The sequence below is a fragment of the Aulostomus chinensis genome, chromosome 9 (genome assembly GCF_037954235.1).
Source record: "Aulostomus chinensis isolate RoL2024-O1b breed Wild chromosome 9, RoL_Achi_v1.0, whole genome shotgun sequence".
In the NCBI taxonomy this organism is placed as follows: Eukaryota; Metazoa; Chordata; class Actinopteri; order Syngnathiformes; family Aulostomidae; genus Aulostomus; species Aulostomus chinensis.
The window spans coordinates 111,537-135,804 of NC_141328.1; the positions used below are offsets into that span (position 1 = coordinate 111,537).

The following is a 24,268-nucleotide window of genomic DNA, read 5'->3' on the forward strand; positions in this document are numbered from 1 at the left end:
GAAAATGTGTACAATTTGGTCACATTTTAGTCTTCACAGGGCGATGGTGACGTTCGTCTTAGTCCCGTTTTCGTCAAAAAAGGGGTCTGACATCGTTTTCGTCCAGCGTGACGAAAACAACACTGGTACCAACGTAAGGTGTTACATCATCTGTTATGGAATTGGTTCGGTTTTCTTGTGTCGGACTTAGAACAAACAAGAGCTCACAGTGAGGTCTGTTCAAGAGCTGCTGCAACGAAAGTAAGCAGCACAACAAATGTATACCAGCACATAAAGCAGAGGCATGCAGCGCCCAGCTCTAACCCTGTGGCAGTTTCTCGACGTCTCAGGTTTTTTGCAATATATGATGTTAATTTTTTACGATTAATGTAGGCTGCTAGGTGATCGCTGATCGTGACATCCTGATTTTGTCACTGTGCCGCCTGTCAGGCTGTCGTTGTGGAAGCTCCGGGAAAAAAATTTTTAAAAAAATTTAAATTGGGCTGCGCTGCAAAAGCTGCTGAGTCATGTCTCAATAAAGTTTTGGCCTCTGCCATAAGATCCGTCTTCCTGTTGATGTCCTGAGACTCCACTTCACTCCTTTTGTTCGAACAGTTTCCATGTGGATGATCTCAGGTGAATCAATTTCAGTGTGAAAGGGGTATCAGTCAGGGTCTGTTCAAATGCACTCATGAACAGTTGTATTCCTTGTTTCTTTCCAATATTCATCTTCCATTGATTTCTCATAAAAATCTTTCAGCTGCAAATATCTAAACATGTCCCTGTTTCCAGGCCACACTCAAGCTTCATCTTTTCAAAAGATTTAAAAGTGCTCCCTTCCAAAAGTGTACGTATGGCTGTCGTTCTGGTTCCACCGTGCAAAAGTGCTGTCAGTCACACTTGGCCCGAATCTGGGGGTCACCGCAGGCCAGATTAAAAGTCTACAGTCACCCTCAAAATTGTATTTTTTGACCATTTCATTCCATAATTTCAATGAATCTTCTGTGATGGAATTATCCCCTATTTGATCTGAATGTCCTTTCCCACCTAGTCTGGCCTGAAGTTGACCCACCCCGGACCCAGCTCAATGGGTTTCCATCTGGCTTGATACTCTGATGAACACCAGTGTATCCAGTATCGAATTTGAGCAGCGTAGAAGTCATCACTCAAATTGGGAATAGCCAATCCTCCCTTTTCCTTACTTCATTGAAGCGACTTGTGTTTCACCCTTGGTCTTTTCCCTCCCCATGTCACTGGAGACATCCATTTATCCCATGTTCTGAACTGTGATTCTGGAATTCTAAGTGGTAATGATAAGAATAAATACAGTAGCCTTGGCAGGACATTCATTTTCACCAGCTCTATTCTGGAGCTGAAGTTCAGTACTAGCTTTGACCATGTATTCATATCTTTTTTTGTATTTTCTTTTTTTTTAATTGATGTGTAATTTGTTTCATATAGTTTAATCAACTCCTGAGTGAGAAGAACACCCAAATATTTAATTGCTTTTGTAACCCAGTTCAACTTAAATGTCTGCCTGGTTAACTGATTTGGTTTGTAATTGAAGGTAAGTACTTGAGTTTTTGTAGTATTTACTCTGAAACCTGAAAGCCTGCCAAACTCCTCCAGATTTATCATTCGTCTAAGGAGAGTGGAGTCAGGATGCTGCAGGAAGGTGACGATATCATCCGCGAAAAGTCTAACTGTGTGATCGTCTTTAGGAGTTGTGATTCCCTTCCGTTCGCTAATCAGGGCTGAGCCTGGGTGTTGTTTATTGATCTGTTCATTGATGTGGAGTGTGCGCCTGATGTTGTCCTGCGTTTGGCGGCCTATTCTGAATCCTGTCTGGTCTTTGTGTATTAAATCCGTTAAAAATGTTCTAACCTTTTAGAGATAATAAATGTGAACTGTTTATAGTAAACGTTAAGTAAGGAAATTGGACGGTAGGATTCGCAGTGTTCCGTATTTTTCCCTTCCTTGGGGAGAACAGTTATCACAGCATCTTTCCAAGATGGAGGGGCCACTGGCTTGCTGAGGGTCCAATTTAAGGAGTCTAATAGTGCTGGAGCAAGCTCCTCCTTGAAGGTCTTATACCATTCATGGGGGTATCCATGGCACCCAGGGCTTATATTTGCCTTTAATTTACTAATTGCTGAGTCCAGCTCTTCTTTTTTGGAGATGGGGGCGTTTAGTTTGCTCTTCTGCATTGCTCCTAGTGAGGGAAGGTCCAGCCCTGACTAGTATTGTCTCATGGCTTCTTCATTGTCATATTTATGTGGAGAATAGAGATTTTCATAGTAGTTTTGGAAGATTCTACAAATTTCCCCTGGCTCATACACTAACTTGTTTGCTTCTGGGTCTCTTATTTTGTGGATTGTGTTCCTGATTTGTTGTGCCCTGAGGCGTTTTGCTAAGATTTTGGTTGCTTTTGGGCCTGATTCATAAAAGTTTTGTTCAGTTTTTTTGTTTTTCCTCTAAATCATCTGTCACCATTTCATCAGTTTTATTTTTCAAATCTTCTCTTTGATTTTTTAGTTCCTCGTTTTTTCCTTCCAGTTGCCCTGCTTCTGTTCTCCTTAAGCACTCCACAATTTCTTTTTGGGTTTCCTTGATGACTGTTTCCTTATTAAAATACCTACATGAAGCCTCCAGATTGTGCTCTTTGGTTTGTTATGCAGATGGGTGCTAGAGTTAATTGTGCTGTGGTCGAATATGTCAGCTGTCCCTATCGAGGATGCTTTGACCCTTTGCCTATCTGCCTTATTCATTAAAAAAATAAAAAAATTCAAGAATGTACCTGATGCGTGGTCGAATAATGTGTACAATCTTTCTCCTGTGGATGTGTGTCTCCAAACATCCTGAAGACCAGATTCTCGATTCAACAAATTTAGGGCTCTCAATCTGTTTTTGTCTTCTTGTGCTTGTTATATCCAAGTCCTAGTCAAGAATACTCGTCCAGTCCCCCTCACAGACCAGTATTCCTTCGCTCTCTGAGTTCAGTTCGTCAAATAGGTGTCTGAGGAATGTTTTATCACGTGATCAAGACATTATCAATCTTCCCCGCGATTATTATGTACCCACCCTCTTTGTCATGCTTCTCCTCAATCAGTTCAAAGTTAATAGAGTTAGAAATCAAAATAGCTCCTCCCCTTTTCTGGCTGCTTTTACATGAGCTGAGGTAGGAAGATATGTGTGTATGAATCAGCTTTTCATGCTCTTGTTTTGAAGTGTTTCTTGTAAGAAAATTATCTGAGATTTATTCCTTCTCATTTTAGATAGAACTGTGCTCCTCTTAGCCGGGTTACTCAATCCATTCACATTCAAGGTTGTTATTCCCAAATGCCCCCTCATCTCTCTCATAGGCACCCAAGGAACGAATGCCCCCAAAAACAAAAAAGAACCATAAACAGAAGCATTAAACCTGAACATGGACATACAACCACATGAGGGGTGGCCCGCTGCCCCTCCCTAGCTAACACCCAAACCCCAAAACCCACCCGTTACACTATATAGATAGAGGTAGAGCGAGAGAGAAGTGTAGAGAGAGAGAGAGGTAGAGCGAGAGAGAAGTGTAGAGAGAGAGAGAGGTAGAGCGAGAGAGAAGTGTAGAGAGAGAGGTGTAGAGAGAGATGTAGTGAGAGAGGTGTAGAGAGAGAGAGGTAGAGCGAGAGAGAAGTGTAGTGAGAGGTGTAGTGAGAGATGTGTAGTGAGAGGTGTAGAGAGAGATGTAGAGAGAGATGTAGTGAGAGATGTAGTGAGAGAGGTGTAGAGAGAGAGATGTAGAGAGAGGTGTAGTGAGAGAGATGTAGTGAGAGATGTAGAGAGAGGTGTAGTGAGAGAGATGTAGTGAGAGAGGTGTAGAGAGAGATGTAGTGAGAGAGGTGTAGAGAGAGATGTAGTGAGAGAGGTGTAGAGAGAGATGTAGTGAGAGAGGTGTAGAGAGAGATGTAGTGAGAGAGGTGTAGAGAGAGATGTAGTGAGAGAGGTGTAGAGAGAGATGTAGTGAGAGAGGTGAAGAGAGATGTAGTGAGAGGTAGAGAGAGATATAGTGAGAGGTGTAGAGAGAGATGTAGTGAGATGTAGAGAGAGATGTAGAGCGAGAGATGTAGAGCGAGAGATGTAGAGCGAGAGATGTAGAGCGAGAGATGTAGAGAGAGATGTAGAGAGAGAGATGTAGTGAGAGGTGTAGAGCGAGAGATGTAGTGAGAGAGATGTAGAACGAGAGAGAGATATCGCAGAACTTTTGCAGCAAAGTGGATCTGTCAAAGGGAAACCTTTCCTGTTGAAATTGTGTGTTAATGGCCCAATGTCATCTGTAATATTGGAGGTGTTCAGAATTATCTAAAGTAACATTATTGACAGTTAATTAAAAGCGTGTGTGTGTGTGTGTGTGTGTGTGTGTAGGTATCTTGAGTATGTGCGCATCCCTCACACAGAGCCAGTAGAGCATGAGTTCCGCTGGGGTCAGCGGTCCAACATGGAGGTGTCCAAAGCCCAAATCCTGGAATTCATGGGTCAAGTAAGTGTGTTATCGAGCGAGAGAGTAAAGGGTAACCCTCCTCACTCATGAACTCCTTTTGAACCTGTGACCTCTTACGTTATGATGATTACTGAGTTGAAGTGTTCCACCTGATTTGTTCAAGGACAATCTAAAAGTTGTCAAATTTTACCTTTTTTACATTTTTGTTGTTATTAGTGACTGTCCATTGATTGGATGGTGCTTTTGTGCCTCGAACCTGTATTCTTCGTGGTAGCCACCAGGGGCAACACCACTGGAAATATAGGTTGATTGTTTGGATGTTAATGACAGATTGACCCAACTTTTCCATTGATTTTTCTCCTGTAATCATTTTCTTAATGAGTTTTGTGTTCAAGTCTTCATTGAGGTATTTTTGTTGCCCAACAATAAGTTAGGCTGACTCCTATTATCCAGGAAAGTATAGAGGTGCTGAAGTGCAATGGCTGCAAAAAAAAAAAAAAGATCCATCCATCCAGATGGCGGCGCTTCTCACCCCATCTCTGCTTGTACCTGCGATCTTGTCCTTTCGGTCATTACCCAAAGCTCATGACCATAGATGAGGGTTGGAATTCAGATTCAGAAAACATTATTTATCCCCGTGGGAGGCAATTAAGGGAACAGAGGTACAATTGGTTACACAACAGCAGCACAACAACATACATGAGGTGAGGAAATGCAGTCTACACCTCCCAGGGTTAGCAGCAGTTTCTTTGTAAAGTGCATGATAGAAGTAGTAGTACATAAGTCGTAGTACACAGTAGATCAATAGTATAATTACATCAATGAATGAGGCACTTTGCAAATATTGTGGTATGTACAAGATGAATCGTAGTATGAATAGAATATAGTTGCAGCATATACAGGAAGTACAGCTGTACACTTGGTGTACAACACGTGGCAAGTTGCAATCCTGTGGGTGGTACCAGGGTAAATTGAGAGCTTTGCCTTTCAGCTCAGCGCTCTCTCCACTGTAACGGATCAGTCCGCATGTTGGTCTCATGATCCGTCTTTCCTTCACTTGTGAATAAGACCCCATGGTTCTTGAACCTCCCACTTGGTGTAGGGTCTCATCCCTGACCTGGAGATGGCACTCCAACCTTTTGTGGGCGAGAACCATGGAAGATCTTTAAAGAATAGTAGAAACCACGCATCGGTTCTCTCACCGGTTTGTAGTTTCTACTATTCTTAAAAGATCTTTTGTTACTTTGACCTTACAACATTTGCACATCCCAAAGGACAGTTTAACCTTATAAACTATAACAATGTGACATGAGATTTGCTCTGGGGCCTTCAACTGTTTTACTCTACAAATCTTATCTCAAACTCCTTCATAAACAGATGACATTTGATTGGTTCGATTCAAGTTGATGTTTGTGACTAATATGGTTTTTGGTCTCAGCTTCATGGACAGGACCCTCAGGGCTGGAGCCAGCAGTACAGAGAAGCCAATGCCAGTCCGAAGTCTTCCCAGGCAGGCAGTGCCAGCAGCAGCCAGCAGTGACGCTGAGCCACAATTGTTTCATAGATGAAACCTACTTTATGGTTGTGTTGAACTTGTGTGAAATGTATTAAACAGGTCTATAACATTAACATCACATGAAATGGTATCCACTTTTATTGTTCAGAAAACAAAAACTTTGAACATCCATGATTAGAATAACATGTTTCGGTTTAAAGAAGTTATGGAAACTAAATCACGTGACAAATAGGATGAAACATGGATCCTGATGTTAATTTTGACTCTTCTTTTCAAGTTACCTTATGAACTTTGCCTCTGATCTGGGTGAAGGTAGACTTGGACCACAATTTCAAAAACCAAGCTACATTTAATGGTCAAAGTGCATGCCCTCTTTTAGGGTTAGACTTAATGTCCGTTTTCTCAAGCAGAGCTGAGCCCCAGGCTGTTAGTGGGTGGAAGTGTTAGCATCAGCTAGCTCAGGATCAGGCTAGTTAGCTTAGCCCAATGGCTGTTAGTGGGTGGGAAGTGTCAGCATCAGCTAGCTCAGGATCAGGCTAGTTAGCTTAGCCCAATGGCTGTTAGTGGGTGGGAAGTGTCAGCATCAGCTAGCTCGGGTCCAGGCTAGTTAGCATAGCCCAATGGCTGGTAGTGGGTGGGAAGTGTTAGCATCAGCTAGCTCAGGTCCAGGATGCTGGTGTGTCCAGCAGGAACCCTCCTCCTCCTCCTCATGATCAGTAGCAGCAGTCGCTCTTCTAGTCCTCAACGAACATTGGTTCTGTTGACCCAAGTTCCAGTGGAGCTTTAGAGATGCTGCGTAAAATCCCTGCGCCCAGTCAGGAAAGTAGTTCCGGCTACGTGTCTGATTCTACCACTCCAACGTCTCCTCATGTTAAACTGGTATTCATCACCAAGGTTACACACAACCCTCCTGATATTAATGCAGGCAGAGACGGAGCTACGCTAACACTTCCCACCCACTAACAGTCATTGTGCTAAGCTAAGTAGCCTGGGTCTGAGAGATGGAGCTATGCTAACACTTCCCACCCACTAACAGTCATTGTGCTAAGCTAAGTAGCCTGGGTCTCAGTCTTCCTGTCTGTCCCTAAGGACGATGGACAACAAGAGACTTTCACTAAATGACATGTTTGTTTCAAAAGACAAGTGAACACATTCATGACCAAAAGCACAATTTACTGATGCCACAAGCTTGCGAACACTGAACAAGTTTTAATAGGGATAGCTAAGTATTTCAAATACCGTATTTTCCACACTATAAGGCGCACCTAAAAGCCTTTAATTTTCTCAAAAACTGGCAGTGCGCCTTATATATGGATCAATATTGGTCAATTATGGCTACCGTAGTCAGGGGGCGTCGCCGAAGTAATATTGGTAAAGGGGAATTCTAGTCCCACACCACTTGTGCGTGTATAAAGTCCCCAAAATGGCACCTTTCAAGAGACGCTTACGACGCAGAGTTCAAACCCAAGGCTGTCAGTCAGCAGCTACCGGTACGTACGGGACCGTATTGTGAGTGCACCGACTTGTTTGGGAGTGAACGCAGTTGTCAGAACGTTGGTTTGTATTCTATTAAAGTTTGACTGACTGACTTACCTGACTGTTTTGTTGACATTCCCTTTAGCGCAGCTCCATCTAGTGGATGCATAACGCAACGCCAGCCGCTACAGTAGTTTCTATTCTATGCGCCTTAAAATGCGGTGCGCCCTACATATGGAAACAGTTTTAAAGTAGGCCATTCATTGAAGGTGCGCCTTACAGTGCGGAAAATATGGTGCTTCTTTTCTAGCAAACACTTGTTACATTTAAGAGGAAACGCACACACGACGCTGTTATACACACTGGCATGATCCTTTTTAAAATAACGTCTCCTGAGGAAAACACTAGTTTTGATACTATCGAACCTGAAGGCCAAGGTAACTAGCTTCAAATCAGCACTAAGGACCCGATTTACCAATATCTCAGATAAAGAGTATTTAATTGCAAATGCATTCTAAAATATTGCACAATTTGCTGGTGTACAGTTTACATGATAACAGTTGCAAACATGGGGCTGGCATGTTCCAGTCCTGGCTGTCCTCCTGTGGCTCGTCCAAGAGCTCCGATATGGAAACGCCGGCAAACTGGTGTTTCTGTCATTATTATTATTTTCGGTCAAACCAAACATGACACGAGTGGTGAAAACACGTTCTGTCCACATTCTTTGATTTGGCCTGTGCTGCTGTCTCCTGGCCTGAGTGACAGCCAGCCAGCACTTTGAGACACGTGCACACAGTTGCAGTGGCAGAAATCTGACTTCATAAGCAACTGTAAGACTGCCTCATGTCACATGTTCATTCAGGCAAATGTGCTAAACCATCAGCGCACGAGAGACCAAAGCCTCAGTGTGCACCGTTTGCACATTTTTACAGGTGCAAACTTTGAGTGAATCAGGCCCTGAACAGAGTGTCACTGAGGCCACATGTACATCACCTGTGAGTCACTGGGTTCCTGATGAATGTCCCAGTCACTTTACAAACACCCTGCAGAACAAACCTGGCTGAGGCTCGTGTCTGCTGGGGAGGTGCATGGAGTACCGCTGAGGAGGGAGGTACAAGCTGTCACAATGGAACGAACACAATGCGCTTTTGATGTGTTAGTGAAGCTAAATGGCTGCTACTTCCAATTTTTTGTGTTTGACATTGCTTAAGTCTGAGTACAGGCGGCAGGCAGGAAGTTAAACCCACAGGACAACAGTTGGGGTGGCGTCGCTGGATGTGGCTGAAGACTCCTAAAGATAAACAGTAGCTGTCGTTCTTGGTTCACTGTTGAGGAAACCTTTAGCCTGAGTCCTTTCCCAGAACAAGCCGCCTCTGTGTTCACTGTATTAATGAGTGTTTACATGTGCACCAGTATCCCAGTTATGATCTGGCCTGTGGACATAATGTGTTTTGGAGAAACCTGGATCTTGTAGCATGTAAAGGCCTGATTCAGGTTTCTGATCTGTCTGGGATGTTGAGGAGACAGCAGATGATGAGTGAGGTGGGTGTCACTTGGGGTTATAATATTTTGTTCATGCAGGAACATGAATAATGTCCCACGTGACGTCCTCAGAAGGATTCTATCGGGATACTAATGAGCACGTAAACGTACATGAGGCTGAAGGGATGAGAGCCGCTCCCACTTTCCTCCACTAGATGTGCTGGGGGACGGTCTCCAACGCCTCCTCCGGGTCTCGGTCCACGTCCACGTTCTGAAACAGGCATATGAAAGCTGATGAATGTTTAGACTTCAATTTTCTCTCACACTGTCAAGTTTGTATTCTGCTCGTGATGGAGCTTCAAAGCCAAGTTAAGATTCATCTCTCATGGTGTTAAAAACATCTTCAGCTGTGTAATGACAGCTAGTAGTGACCACCCCGGCCCTGTCCTACCCCAGCCTCCACTGTAACGAGAAACCCTGAATTGCTGAACCAAACTCAATTCAGAAAAACTGCATTTTGAAAGGGGCTGGTACTGCTACTTCCTTCTTTGAATACATGTGACAAATGACAGTGATTTCAGCATTATTTCCAGTATAACTGCAACTCCTGGAGACGGATGTGAAAGTCAAGCCTGTGTGCAGACAATGGATTTTACATCACTATCAACATCAGCGGCCCGGTGGAGCAGTGGTCCTCCCTGTGGCCCCCAGCAAGAAGGTTGTGGGTGGAGCCCCGGCTGCAGCACGGGGTCTTTCTGGGTGAGTCTCCATGTTCTCCCTGTTCCTGCTGGGTTCTCTCTGGTACTCCAGCTTCCTCCACAGTCCAAAGACATCAAGAGGGACCAGGTTAATCCAGACTCTAAATTGACCGTAGGCGTGGCTGGGAGAGCCAATGGTTGCCTGTCTCTATGTGTTGGCCCTGCCATGGACTGGTGACCTGTCCAGGGGGAAGGCTGCTGGGATAGGCTCCACCCCCACCACCCTCAACAGGAGGAGAGGGAGAACATGGAGGGATGGAAAGTCAAAATGATCTCAGATATCATGGAGTGAACAAATCCAATAACAGAATAATTGTCTGATATATATTTTTGTTCTCTCTCTCTCTCACAGTGTATTTCACTTTTTTTTCAACAGTACCTCATATGTGGTTCAAGCCCAAACTTATGTAGCCAAGGCAGAACATTTTATTTTGTAGCAATAAATATCTTGCAATTGTCCTCAATGTCAGCACAGCGCGCTCTGCTGGACAAACGATGCCAGGACATATTAGCTGATGTCATCGACCTGAGCATGAATTCACCATTGGAGTCCTGCCACCTCTCACGGTGCAGCTCCAGCACTTCCTCCATCATCTCTGAGGACAATCATTCCTCCTTCTCTGCTGCGTTTGGGCAACATACTGATAACCTAAAAGTCCAGTTAAGTTTTAGAAATTGTCTCTCACCCTGAGGGAGGGGCTGCAATCTCCAAAGTAAACGCTAGATGGCAACACATCCTTCACACCAGTGTTGTAACAATGTGACCTAAACGAACCGAAACGGCTGATTGAAACGTGTAGTCCAGAACTCACCTCAGGCTTGTCCCGGTGCGTGTTCACTGCCTCGATGTTGAGGAAGACCGACTCCACCTTGCAACCTGACAGGCAAACAAAGGTTGAGATGATGAGGGAGAAACACCCGTGAAGAGAAACACAAAAATGTTGTGGGTGACTGACCGTAGGCGACTGGGGTGAGTTTCAGGATCGTGTGAAGTGGACACCTCAGGTAGGGCAGCTCAGCTGACACACAAAATCGCCATATTAGTTGTTAAGATGCAAAAAGAAGACAAAAAATTGGCATCAACTAACTTGTCATTAAAGCAAATAGTGGCTGAAATGTCATTTTCTACCCAACTGAAGTGGGTGACATCTCACTTTGATTCAATGTAATGCGTCTACTTTTAGGATTTTATTTTAGAATAAATTAATTGATAGAACTTTATTGATCTGCTGGGCAGAGCCCTCAGGAAATTCAGATTCCAGTGGCAGCAAAGACACCGAAAATACATACAAGAACCCCCCAATCCAAAAAGTGATACAAATAGTCGTAAATTAGCATAACTACCAGCAAAACTATCAGAAAATATAACTATCAAACAAACAACACAGTTGCAAACAAAAAATGAATGCATTTGTAAAAGCACAGGCAGGAGCAGGTGGCAAAGTAGCAGCAGTGGTGGTCATGATGAAGAGCTTATTATGCAGTATGATCGTACGGTAGAGCATAAATAATCAACCAGCTTATGATGTCGTGATCTTTATAAAATCCTGTACAATATTAGCAAGACTGGTGTTTACTGAGAATGTTTTCTCTAACCAGCACTTTTGTCAAGGAAGTAGGCCAGCAGACATCTCATCACAGCCTGGTGGCAGATGACCAGAACGTTCTCCTGCCGTTCCAGCTCCATGATGACCGGCTCCAGACGCTGGACGAGGTCCTCATATGACTGGTAAACACACACATGGTCAGAGGACAGGTGCTCACATAATTTCAGTCTAAGCTACAGACATATGAGAACCACTCAAGCAGGGCTGGGTGGCACAAACAGCTCCGTTCCACAAGCAGCACAACCCATTGTACATGTCACCATTGTTGCGGTCATGTGACAGTGTCAAGGGCATTCTTGAACGGACAATGACTTTGCTAGTAGGTTCGGTTGGATGACAGTTTCAGGCAGCTTTGTTTCTTGGAGAACATGCCTTGTGCTTCAAGTCTGGACGTGTTCTTGAAGATGATTGTGACACTCAAACACTATTTTTTATTTGAAAACAACATTTAACAACGAACACAAGAATCAACTTGTGGCCTTAAAGCCAATTTAAATGCAGACAGCGCCCTCTGTTGGAATAAACTTTGATAGCACGAGAGACTGCATTCATTCATGCAGGTTCAGCAACATAATCGTACCTATTATTGATTATCTGGGGGATGATTTTTCCCCAAGGTTGTGGGGAACTACCTGAATGAATAATCCAAACCCAGTCAAGGTTAGTTTAAGGTGGCAGACGCTGGAAGCAAATTCAGACGCAAAACATGAAGGGGTTGTAATGAATCTCTATTTTAGTCTTCACTGGGTTTTGGGTCAAACATGAATGGGACATAGGCCAAGGTGGGGGTCTAGACACAAGGCTGAGGCCCAAGGTTACCCTCCAAGTTACTTAGGTTGACAAACCTAGACAAATGAGTTGGCAAAGGTCAGCATTGTTCAAGGGATGTGATTGGTCAGTAAGCAGAAAGCCCTCGCTGACCCTCTAATCCTGCTTCCCAGGACATGCCCCCGGCTCTACAGGGAAAGTGCCAGGAGAAAAAACTTCACGACTGGATGAAGAAGACAAACGTCTAGGATTCATCCTCTAGGGAGAAGGAATGGAAATGTGAGCACCACTTCAATAGATTTTCCGGTTAAAGTGGTGGCCTGTCGAACATCCCAAACATTCCTCAAGCTCACCTCCCCTTTTGGGTAGCGGTAGCGGTACTTGTCTTGGTCCCTCAGTGCAAACTCCTCTGGGTAATTCTCCTGAATCTCCTCGTACGTCATCTCCTCACAGACGCCCTGGAAACCCAGAGACAGGGACGAGGCATGTTTGTAGTCCCATAGAAAGTGATCGTGTCAGGGATGAGGTATTATTTTGAGAACTTATTTCTTGATCTTTTGGGCTAAGGCTGTCTGCTTAGCATGGTAACATGAGTAGATATCCCTGTATGACAAAGGTATTTCTCAATTACAACTACTTCCTTATAGCACCTTGAGACTGCAGGAGAACAAGTACTTGTATTCATCACGTACTCACAGCGTCAATCTCATTGAGAGCCTTCCACTGTTCGTACTGGACTCCCAGAGCTTCTGCGGTCTGGATAGTCCTCTTCATGTGGCTGGTCCAGACCTTCAAGTCACTGATGCACTGCTCTCGTAAGTACACCCCCAGAGCACAGGCAAACTGATGGACAGGACAGAGCAACTTCTTAGTAAGATAACCAGGATCTATGATGTAATCCAGTCACAAAATAACACTTCTGACCTTTCCCCCACGAGTTGACAAGCCAGAATCGCCTCCAATGCGGCCAACCAGGTTGAGTTCGCTCTCTCCATGGCGGCATAGGTAAATGGAACGTGGCGTGACATGGATGTTCATGAGGTAGTACACGATCCTGCTCTGGATGTGGTCCTGTACCTGGTTCACCAGATATCTGCTGCCCACATTGAAGATCTTAATATAGGACAAGTTCCTGAACAAAGATGGTACATCTTTATTTAAACAGGAATGCAATACCAGTACTAGAAGTATTCAGACAATTTACTGAACACAGTACAGCAACATCACAGAGGACAGAGACTCCACTAAGAGAAAATCAGTTTAAGTAAGAATTCACAAGCAAACAGCTCAAAATGCTGGTTTTCTTAATGGAGTTTGGATTTGATTGGCTTCAGTAAATTGGACCTGGTTGAACTCTTAAGTGTCCACTTGATGTCACCTGTCTTTGATGTCATCCAGTGGCAAATAGGTAAGTTTGTAACATTCGATCCTCTTCAGGAAGTCAGCCACAGCTTCGTCTTTGTCACAGCCGGCATAGTCTGGACTGCTCAGCTTTACTTGCTGTTGAGAGAACCAGAGTGTTAGCTGAGTTCAACTCTTCTTTGTCTTCTGTCCAGGAGGAGGTTATTCTGACTAGTATTGGGTTCTGTCACAAAGTGACAGACTGTTTTTATCAATTCTAAGATGTCTTTTTTAGTTTTCAGTACTGAGGCTCAACCTTAAAGTTCCACTACATTAAAATACGTTTTTCCTTCAAATTGATGTTTGGATGGCATCTGACTAAGTGTCTGATCAGATGTGCGGCACAAGCTGGCACTCAGGAATCCTCACTCGTCAACCAGCTAATGAGCCTGCTCCACCTGCTTCAGGTGCTCTAGTATACTCCTGAGGCTGGTCTGGTGCCTCCATGGTGCCTTGAAATTGAGGAGCAGCAGGAGACGTTTGTTACATGGACCAAGAAGAGGCTGGTCTTTGGTCAGTGGAGTCATGAGGGATGTGATATTTAGGGCGTTTCCACTGGCTCACTTCAGCTCAGATCGGGTCGGGTCAGGTCGGTTTGGCCCGTTTCCACCAGCTCCAACACAGAACTAACCTTTATCATTTTGATCCATACTCCGCTGGGGTTCAGAGTCCCATCTGCCCACTGCCTGGCAACGTGGATCAGTAAAATAGGCCCTAGAAGTCCGTTTACACGTTCATCTAATTAAAATTTCTCTGTTGCCATTTTAAATCTCTCAAAAATGGCTTATTGGAGGATTCAGTCAGGTTCCAGGTTCATCCTAGCACAGAAACAGAACTAGTCAAAGGTACCAGTGACCTCCTACTGGTACCAGATGAGGGACTGGTCTCTGTACTGGTCTGATTAGATCTCAGTGCAGCTTTGATACCATTGATCACCACATCCTTCTACAGAGACTGGAACCTGTCACTGGTATTAAAGGAACCACACTAAACTGGTTCAGGTCATATTTACTAGGTCATCTCAGTTGGTACCAGTTAATGATGGTTCCTCTGAGACCACTACAGTCAGTTCTGGTGTTCCACAAGGCTCTGTGCTTGGACCAGTCCTCTTCACCCTGTACCTGCTTCCTCCAGGTCACATGATCAGGAAACACTCCATTAATGTTCACTGCTATGCAGACGACACACAGCTGAACTCATCAATGATCCTCAGGATCAGAAGGACAGCAAACATGGAGGACCATCATTTCCTTTATTAAACTCTGATAAACTGAAGTTCTTGTGCTGGGCCCAAACACCTGAGGACCACCTGATCTGATGAGACAGGTACCCTGGATGGCACCACCCTGGCCCCCAGCAACACCGTAGGAACCTAGCAGTTCTCTTTGACCAGGACCCTTTAACTCCCATATTCAACAAACCTCCAGGACGCCTTCTTCCATCTACGTAACATCGCTAAGATCAGACACATCCTGGCTCAAGAAGATGCAGAAAAACTAGTCCCTGCTTTTGTCACTTCCAGGCTGGATTACTGCACCTCCCTCCTACCAGGCTGGACTAATAAGTCCCTAAAGACTCTCCAGCTGGTCCAGAATGCTGCTGCCCCCCTGACTAGAACTGGTAGCAGAGACCAGGTCTCTCCTGGACTGCTTCTCTGCATGGCTCCCTGTCAGATTCAGAACAGAATTTAAAATTCTTCTTCCACCATCAAAGTCCTCAACAATCAGGCTCCTTCATCCCTGACAGAGCTCCTAGTCCCCTATGATCCAGCTAGAACCCTTCACTCCCAGGATGCAGGGTTCCTGCTGGTTCCTAGAGTTCTAACAGTAGAATGGAGCCAGAGCCTTCAGCTATCAGGCTCCCCTCCTGTGGAACCGTCTCCCAGTTTCAGTCCAGGACCCAGACCCCCTCTCTAGGTTTAAGAGCAGACTTAAGACTTCCTTGTTGATCAGGGTTATAGTCAGGACTGCTTAGGCTGGCCCTTAGATCTGCTGCTATAGGCTCAGACTGCTGGGATCTCCCATGATGCACTGGGCTTCTCTCTCCTCCTCCTGTCCTCAGACGTGTTACTGACTCCTCTTCTTCTCCCCTCATCACAGATCCTGCTGCTGCTGGAGGAGGCTGCAGACCTGAAGAGGCTCCAGCTGCCACTCTTGGCATCAGTATTAGTATTCGTAGTATTTATAGCAGTATTCTCCTTTGCTGCCATATAATTACTCATATTCTGCTGAAATTGTTTGCTTAAGTAACCTGCAGATGAAATTATTGGCTGCTAGTTGTTGTTGTTTGCTGTCTTTCTCCTTCAAACCTGATCACATTCCCATCTGTCGGTCATTCTCTCACCCTTTCTTTCTCTCTTCATCTCTTGTCTCTCTCCCTCCTTCCTTTTCTGCCTCGGTCTTTTCTATGTCATTCTCTCTCATTTCTGTTTTCTGTCTCTGTCCTGTCCTCCGTCTCTCTCTCCCTCCAGGAGATCAAAGCAGACGTCCGTTCCCACTGATCCTGGATCTGCTCCACCTTCCTGCTGGTAAAGGAAGGTTTTCATCTCTGCTGCCTCAGATGTGCTGCTCCTGCTCTACCAGGAGGAAGGTTCTAGTCAAGTCAATTTATTTCTACAGCGCTAAACCCCAACCAAAGTTCTGTCCTGACTCTGTCCAAGTAGAGGAGATCCAGCACCTCCCTCCTTCAATGAACCTCCACCCAACAATTCTCCATCAGCAGCACATCCTGCAACAGCAGCCACCAGAACCTTCCTTTACCAGCAGGAAGGTGGAGCAGATCCAGGATCAGTGGGGACGGAGAGAGAGCAGGAGAGCAGGACAGAGACAAAGACAGAGAGTGGAGGACGACAGAGAGACAGAAGGAAAGAGAGGGACAGAGATAAAGAAGGAGAGAAAGGAGGAGAGACTGATGGACAGAGACAAAGACAGAGAATGGAGGAAGACAGAGAGACAGAAGGAAAGAGAGGGACAGAGATAAAGAGAGAGAGAGAAAGGAGGAGAGACTGATGGACAGAGACAAAGACAGAGAATGGAGGAAGACAGAGAGACAGAAAGAAAGAGAGGGACAGAGAGAAAGGAGGAGAGACTGATGGACAGACGAGGACGTGAGCAGGTGGAGCAGATCCAGGATCAGTGGGGATGGAGTGAGAGCAGGAGAGCAGGACAGAGACAAAGACAGAGAATGGAGGAAGACAGAGAGACAGAAGGAAAATGTGGGACACCAGACCGGTGGATGTTGGAGGTTCAGTTCTACATCAGATCCACCAGTAAACACCAGACCGGTGGATGGTGGAGGTTCAGTTCTACATCAGATCCACCAGTAAACACCAGACCGGTGGATGTTGGAGGTTCAGTTCTACATCAGATCCACCAGTAAACACCAGACCGGTGGATGTTGGAGGTTCAGTTCTACATCAGATCATCCAGTAAACACCAGACCGGTAGATGTTGGAGGTTCAGTTCTACATCAGATCCACCAGTAAACACCAGACCGGTGGATGTTGGAGGTTCAGTTCTACATCAGATCCTCCAGTAAACACCAGACCGGTGGATGTTGGAGGTTCAGTTCTACATCAGATCCACCAGTAAACACCAGACCGGTAGATGTTGGAGGTTCAGTTCTACATCAGAAACACCAGTAAACACCAGACCGGTGGATGGTGGAGGTTCAGTTCTACATCAGATCCACCAGTAAACACCAGACCGGTGGATGGTGGAGGTTCAGCTCTACATCAGATCCACCAGTAAACACCAGACCGGTGGATGGTGGAGGTTCAGTTCTACATCAGATCCACCAGTAAACACCAGACTGGTGGATGGTGGAGGTTCAGTTCTACATCAGATCCACCAGTAAACACCAGACCGGTGGATGGTGGAGGTTCAGCTCTACATCAGATCCACCAGTAAACACCAGACCGGTGGATGGTGGAGGTTCAGTTCTACATCAGATCCACCAGTAAACACAAGACTGGTGGATGTTGGAGTGGTGGAGTCTTGAAAACCTGGGTTGCTAACAAGAGTCTAGAGGAGCCTACAGAGGTCCTGGAGGTCATTAAAGGTCATCAGAGGAAACACAAGAAGCTTAGTGGTGGTGACCTTGAAGTCATGTGACCCTGGTGTAGCTCCTTCATAGGCTAACGTTAGCTTAGCACTGCTAACCATAGCATTCAGGCTTCCACCATCATCAGAGGGTTCCTCTTGAGCTGTGGTTGAAAATGTGACAATGCACCTCAGCCACAACTAAACTGCTTTCAGGTGAACTGCTGTAAATGTGTGACTGGCGCTCTGACAGGGACACTGAGTTCAGTTTGCTCAGTCTCCAACTACTCAGAACCACGCTTGGCCTTGGCTCAGAAATGAACCTGCTGTGATCTTGGAGCCGCAACTTTCTAAACAACTGCACACTCACAGTCACACACTTACTTTAATATTCTCAGCAATGATCTCTGGATCGTCGCAAACCGACTCCACAAAGAAAACCTAAGCAACAGCAGAGGGAGGAGGGTCAGTTGGACATTTTAAGATCAGTTTTACTTCCAAGTTTCAAGGTTTCTTTTGAGAAATAAGAACAAACTTTGTATCCATTTTCTTTTGCAAAGCTGAGGATGAGTTCCCTGCGCTCCGGGGTGGTGTTGGTGGCATCAAAGACCTTACAGGAACACAGTAAGTCAATGAACACATGATAAATACATCAAACCTTATCAGCTTTCATTGCTTTTCAAACAGATCCTAGTGTCATGGGTTGTTAGCCTCTTATAGCCTGACTTCCCCTACTTCTGTCCACTTGCTTTGAATCATCAATCACTTCATTCGCTGTAGTAGTAGACAGAATTTATTAAATTGGACCAAAATAACTTTGAGTAGAAATTCCAATTGAACTGTTAACACAGACATGAAATAATGGAATTATCAGAATCAGAATCGAAATCAGAAAGGACGATGTAGAGCAGCAACGCAGGAATGACGCCTTCCACTTCAGCTCTCATTGTTGGTTCCCTTGTCGAAGTCAGAGAGCTGAAATCAGGTGTGTGGTTCCCAGTATCGGAATATATTTGAAGGTTCAGTTCTTGCACAAACATACGTCATCCCTAAGCTAACATCCTGTTGGACTAAAAGATAGCTCATGCCCCTACATGCTAACTTCCTGTTGGACTACAAACATACCTCATCCCTAACAAGTTAACTTCCTGTTGGATAGCTCATCCCTTCATCATCAGTGCAGGGCTCTGAGACGTGTTTCAAGGCCAACGACTAACATGTTGAATGATCTTTTGGGGTCTCCAACAAAACTGTTTTCCACCACTGACCATTTTGCTTTGGGTCCCTCAGGTTCATTCGTCCCTCCTGGAGTAGACGTGTGCAGGCAAAACATATATTTTTATCCTTAATGTATTTATTATCCAGACAAAAGGAGTGGACTGAGTGCTTGGTTTGTATTTCACGACTGAACGGACCATGGAAGGTTTGCACCAGCTTTTCATTCTTTGTCTGATGGTTACACAAGGCATTTTTGTTCTGATTATTTCATTCTTGTCATGTTGGTGAATGTGTGAATGTTGCCTCACCACCACTTGTCCCTGCATTCTGGTGAAGTAATCGCAAACATCTTTCAGTGCGGCAATGGCGCAGGCTCTGAGGCCATTAAAAACAAGATGAGAGAAGGCATGAAATATTTTGAACACATGAAAATGAAGCTAGTGAGGCGCTGGAGGCTCATACTTGCGTATCTTCATGGCCTCGCTGTTGTCCGGTCGAAAGAATTCAAAACTGTTGTAGGATCGTGTCGCCTCCCTTCTGTACTGCCCCACGTTGAACACTGTAGATAGAGATGACACAGCAATTTCATATTTATACTGTATATATTTATATTTTTAACTGGAAATACACAATCGTGTGGATTTACACCTCTGCCAACCTGTCCCCTCAGTTTACATCCATGTTCTCCAGATTCTTAATTCAATAGATGTGAAGCAGAATTTAACAGAACTTGAAGAGGTCGCCTTTAGGTTGACCTTTCACCTTTTGATAAAACATTCGATTTCATGGTATTAGATAATTGTGCAAATATTATGTCCAAAGGTCAGTGAACTCCAAAGTTTTGGTAAGAGAGCGTTCTTAGCGTGCAGTCTTAGTGACCTTTGACCGAGCTCAAAGAGAGTGGCGTGGTCAGCAACCAGGCCTGAGACAGACTCAGAACCTTCAGGGTTCTATTTATATTCTGTTTTTCAATTTATGAATCAAAGCTTTACCCATAATAAGAGGAGCATCTTACATTTCCTTTCCTCCACTAAACATTTTGTGCTGGTAAATCCAGTCATCTGATACCTTTGGTTGTGACTCCGATCCAGTTCAGGTATCTGGTGAGCTTTTTAGAGATGTAGGTTTTCCCTCGCGCAGGCAGTCCCACCATCACAATCATGGTCGGCGAGTTGGTGAACTGGGGAACAGATGCTGAAAAAAACCACACGAAGATTCCTGCCTCAAGCATCTATAGTGACCGTTACGTCTCCATCTCTGAATGTTAACGAATATCTTTGGATTTGTGTGGGCAACTCGATTAATGCCAGAAGCACAATTGAAAACGTAACTGCATTTATAAGCATCCTCGTGGCCCTCAGGGAGCCCGAGGCAGTAGGAGAGCACCACAAAGACGGGATGTTTCTGTGGGCCAACAGGAAGTTAGCATCTCCATGGCTTTTAGGACTCGCTTCACTTCATGCTGAGGCCAGACGTAGTAAAGCAGTCGATCCTTCCCTTCCTCAACATCGCTGAAGAGCCCCTTTTTTGCTGGGGTGATGAACTGAACGGGTGACCTTTTGGACCGCTTCTAAAAATCATAAGCAACCACTATAAGTTATACAGATGAGGTTGCCAGATCTGAGGACTTCCCCAGGGTCAGGAGTGCTGCAGGGAACCACCCGCGTGATCTTAGCTCCTCCCCCTGCCAGGTATGTTTTCCACTTTTGTCACTCAGTGGGTTTCCATGCACAGTTGCTACAGTGACAGCTCCATCAGGTCCTTGAACTGGAGCTCATCACTGTCCCCGTACGCACCAACAAGGCGGAAACAATGTCCTCCTCCAGAACAATCGGTGGTGGTGCGCCTCCTTCAGCTGCTTCACCTTCAATGTCACAAACCAAGCAAGTTCTCCAGCCGCGCCACTGTCCAACGCCAACTGACATCAAAGCCTGTTAACGATAATCAAACAACCAAAGCTGAGACGGCGCCACGTTTGTCTGCTCGTCTGTCCAGAAATGTCCTAAGCCGCCATGATGGTTCCTGCTGGACTGGTCCCTCTTGGACTTCCTGGTCCAGTACCACAGCAGGACCTACAGAGCGTGCTCAGAACACCGGGCCAGTTGGAGCTGACTGAAGCGTAAACACGTCGGCGTAAATCCATCTTCTAGGTTTGTTCGTCCCACTTTGCAACGTACGAGTCGGTCTGATGAACGTGCTGACGTGTTGTCGTTGGTGGAACACAGTAACTGGAATTGTTCTAACATGAGAACGTCCTGAAGGCCTCTGACTGACAAAGTTCTATCTTTCTGAAATAACTAAGAGTTTCATCTCTTTATCAAGACATTTTTTCACATTAGACAATTTGTTAATTTCACACTCTATCATCAAATAATTCCCCACCCATCAATTGTGAGTCAGCGTCGCTATCAGAGCTGCAAATTTATTGGAGCTTCATTCCAACATCAAGTTGCTGCATTTGACAGCCGCTTTTGTGAAGTGCTGAGGAAGTGCACATGATGGTTAGCACATCAGAGGGGTGAACGGCCTTCAGGACGCTGGCAGCAAGGGACGCCACCGGTATGGACACAAGCAGTCCCCTGGACCCTAAGCCACACATGGAGAAGACAACGTGCATCCAAGCTGCGTCACACCTGCTTTGATGCACAAGACCGACTTGTCACGCTGCGTTGACGCAGAGGTAAGCGATGTGTGTTCCTACTCACAGCCTCGACGCTTGCTCAGCCGGCTCATCCACGGCACCCAGGTCTTCTCCAGAGGGTGCTGGGTGAGTCTCTGAGTCTGCGACATGCTTCAATGGCCCAGTGACTCTGTGTGTATGGATGTGCGTGTGGGAACAAGTGAAAGAGCAGCTCTCCAGGTGAGTGTTTAGGGCTTTCAATTTTCTCACATGACATCTAAGGGGGAGGAGTCAGGTGCCACTCAGCACACCTGTTTGGCTCATTTCAGAGAGGAGTGTCTCTGACTGGTCAGCTGACCATCATGTGACTGTTCCAGTCACAGGTCTCAGTGAGGTCATCCACCTCACAGACTGAGCACACAGACACATTCAGATCATAAACCGGCTGGTGTGTGCATGTAGCAGGTATTCCTCATGTGGCAGGGATGAAAAGCAGGTTTCTCTGTTTCACATCATTCTGCTTCAGGTACGCGTCAGCCTGGAGGGAGGTTGGGTGAGGAATTACAGTCCACAGTTGTTACACTCATGTCCTCTCCTCACAGCGATGGGAATGAGTGTAGACGAGCTCCGTCAATCAAACTCACAATCACGGTGTGGGAAGTAGACGCGCTAGCAAGAAGGCTAAAACCCACGGCTGCTAGTCTCTCACAGCAGCACGGCTCTCAAAGTGATACTTTACCCTTGACGTGTGGTTTATGTGTATTATGGAGGCTGATGCCTCAAAAAAGCAGCAACTAAACAGTCCAGAAACATCCGTCTAAACCTTCCAGATCACCTGGTGTCACCCAGGTCTCCTTGATCCAGCTGGATGACCAGTGATCCACGAACACTTGGACTGGACACCAGAACTACAACCCTTCCGAGTGCAGATGTGTGAGTTGGTTCATCTGAATGCCGTGGTGACGAGAGCTGACCCAGAAGGGAGAGTCTGAGGTGGTTTCTCTTCTATCTGAGTGGGCAGGAGGCACTGCAGAACTTCCCAGCAGCTGAAGGGACAGGTGACAACTGCCAAGTGTTCAAGAAACATTAAAAAAACATCTCATTCCTCCAAGCTGATTGTCTGAGGTGATCCAAGCGTTCTGGAGCCTTAGCATTCCGAGTAGTTTTGAACATCATGCCGCCACGTTTGTAGTCCTATTTTTTACTGTAGCTCCCACACATCATGCCATTTATTTGAGACTACAAACATGGCGTCAGGGATGATTTTCAAATCAACTCGAAATGTGGAGGCTTCAGGACACAGATGACTTCAGACCTGCGGTTGAAGCCGACCTTCCATCAAGCACATCATGTGACAACAGCGATGAAAAACTTCCAGCTAACAGGGGGGCTCACTGAGCAGATCCAGGATCAGTGGGGTGGACACCGGCTCTCTAGCCACATTCAACTATAAAGCACATCTTCATTTCATGTGCTCCAAACCGTCCTTCCTTCTGACCACTGACTGTTAATCCGTTGTTGCACTGAAAAGTCCTAAACATGTGAAATGTGACTCTGGTTGTCAGGGGCCACCCAGAACAACAAAAGACCCGCCCACTGATTTCCCGGGGAACGTCAACAGCTCAACACCGATGTGAGACACAGGGAGTCTCGTGCATCTCCAATTGTGAAACCTCACCTGTGCTCTCACACCGTACACGCCGCGCTGGAGGAACGCTCCTCTCGGTCTCCATTTGTTTCTTCAGGCTCGGCAGCCACGTGGGTTCCAGCGATACCCCCCCCCCCCCCCCCCACACACACACACACACACACACCTCAGAATAGACCCTGACACCCCCGCGGGGCCGCGAGTGCCCCGGGCTCCTCCCCGGCTGAGTTCGAGAACCGGACGCAGCTCCGCGTGCACGAGGGGCGCGCCCGTATGTACCCCTTAACTCTATGACGTCATTGCTTCAATCGGGCGGAAGGGCGGTGATAAGCACGCGCTCACGTCTGACAGGTCAGCAGTTTTGTCATGGACACCCGCCCGCGAGCACAATTGCGTGCAAATACTCGTGTGCGCGCAGGCACACGGGGATGATGGATTACATGACCTCCGTGGAGCTTCACGGCGGTATTACGTGGTATGACGTGTGAAATGCCCGGAGACCGTGCACAGCCGTGTGCGTGCGCGCGCGCCACTCACCGTGGGGCCGCTGAAAGCGGGGCTCCCCCCCCCGCGATCCCCCTGCAGGCCGCCGCGTCCGTCCTGCGTCACCGCCGCATCGCTCATCCCCCGCAGCTGTTCCTGCCGGGCGCGCGCGCGCGTGTGTTTGTATAATCATGCACACAATAGAGGGTGGATGCGTGAGTGTGCGTGTGCGTCTTGAGCCGGCAGCAGCGCTTGAACCCGGCAGGAAGAACCGTTCCTCGGGGTCCCTGCTCGCATCTCAGGCACGCCTCCTCCCCTCTCCCCCCTCGGGTACTTCCGGATCGCTGATATTGCAAGCTCGCGCGCGTGTCTACAGAAGTCAACGTTTTCAGAGACATGGCTGCCGCGCAGTCGCGGAGTCACGAGGTCACGCACGAAGCTTCCAGGTCACTCAATTTGACCGCAGAGCCACGAGACCCAACAGACGCAGGGTGGGAGGAAGTTCCGTCTCGTGGCCTCTGAAAACTCCGCGGGGAGCAGTGGCGGTTGTGCAGTGTTGTCACGGAAATGTTTTAATTCCAAAAATTAAGTCAGATGACTTCATCGTGATGCCACGGGGGTCAGGAGGTCCTAAAGCGGTGATCCTCCACATTTCAATGTATTTGTTGTTTCTAAACTTCTGTAACTTCGGTTGGAGTTAGAGTACTGAGTACAAACGTGCAGTACTCATCAGCGAGTACTGCACGTCAGGATTGCCAAATGTTCTCAGAACTCGTCAGACACTAAAATTAC

At 46.2% G+C, this 24,268-nt stretch overlaps 2 protein-coding genes across 6 annotated transcripts in view; one reads left to right on the forward strand and one right to left on the reverse strand.

The window, feature by feature from the left end:
• Positions 1-6,098, forward strand: part of ndnl2 (necdin-like 2) — a 26,090-nt gene extending 19,992 nt beyond the window's left edge. For both annotated transcript variants that reach the window (XM_086212849.1, XM_086212850.1), the window contains exons 10-11: positions 4,384-4,498; positions 5,898-6,098. In XM_086212849.1, the coding sequence (XP_086068975.1) occupies positions 4,384-4,498; positions 5,898-5,999 (217 nt within the window). In that variant the 3' untranslated portion in view covers positions 6,000-6,098. The remainder of the gene's footprint in view (positions 1-4,383; positions 4,499-5,897) is intronic.
• Positions 5,177-23,765, reverse strand: LOC147255270 (6-phosphofructo-2-kinase/fructose-2,6-bisphosphatase). 4 transcript variants are annotated; one of them, XM_086212848.1, is made up of 15 exons: positions 21,431-21,583; positions 20,522-20,656; positions 19,794-19,919; positions 19,188-19,284; positions 19,034-19,100; positions 18,043-18,117; positions 17,892-17,948; positions 13,445-13,566; positions 12,991-13,198; positions 12,763-12,909; positions 12,420-12,524; positions 11,288-11,417; positions 10,648-10,710; positions 10,504-10,568; positions 5,178-9,204 (listed from the first exon to the last, which is right to left on the reverse strand). In XM_086212848.1, exons 3-15 carry the CDS (start codon positions 19,885-19,887, stop codon positions 9,145-9,147), a joined length of 1,290 nt encoding a protein of 429 aa, XP_086068974.1. In that variant the 5' UTR covers positions 19,888-19,919; positions 20,522-20,656; positions 21,431-21,583; the 3' UTR covers positions 5,178-9,144. The 4 variants fall into 4 exon arrangements, with proteins under 4 accessions (XP_086068971.1, XP_086068974.1, XP_086068973.1 ...); XM_086212845.1 differs by lacking the exons at positions 20,522-20,656; positions 21,431-21,583 and adding an exon at positions 23,531-23,765 and having other exon boundaries at positions 5,177-9,204; XM_086212847.1 differs by lacking the exons at positions 20,522-20,656; positions 21,431-21,583 and adding an exon at positions 23,024-23,118.
• Positions 23,766-24,268: the final 503 nt, after the last annotated feature.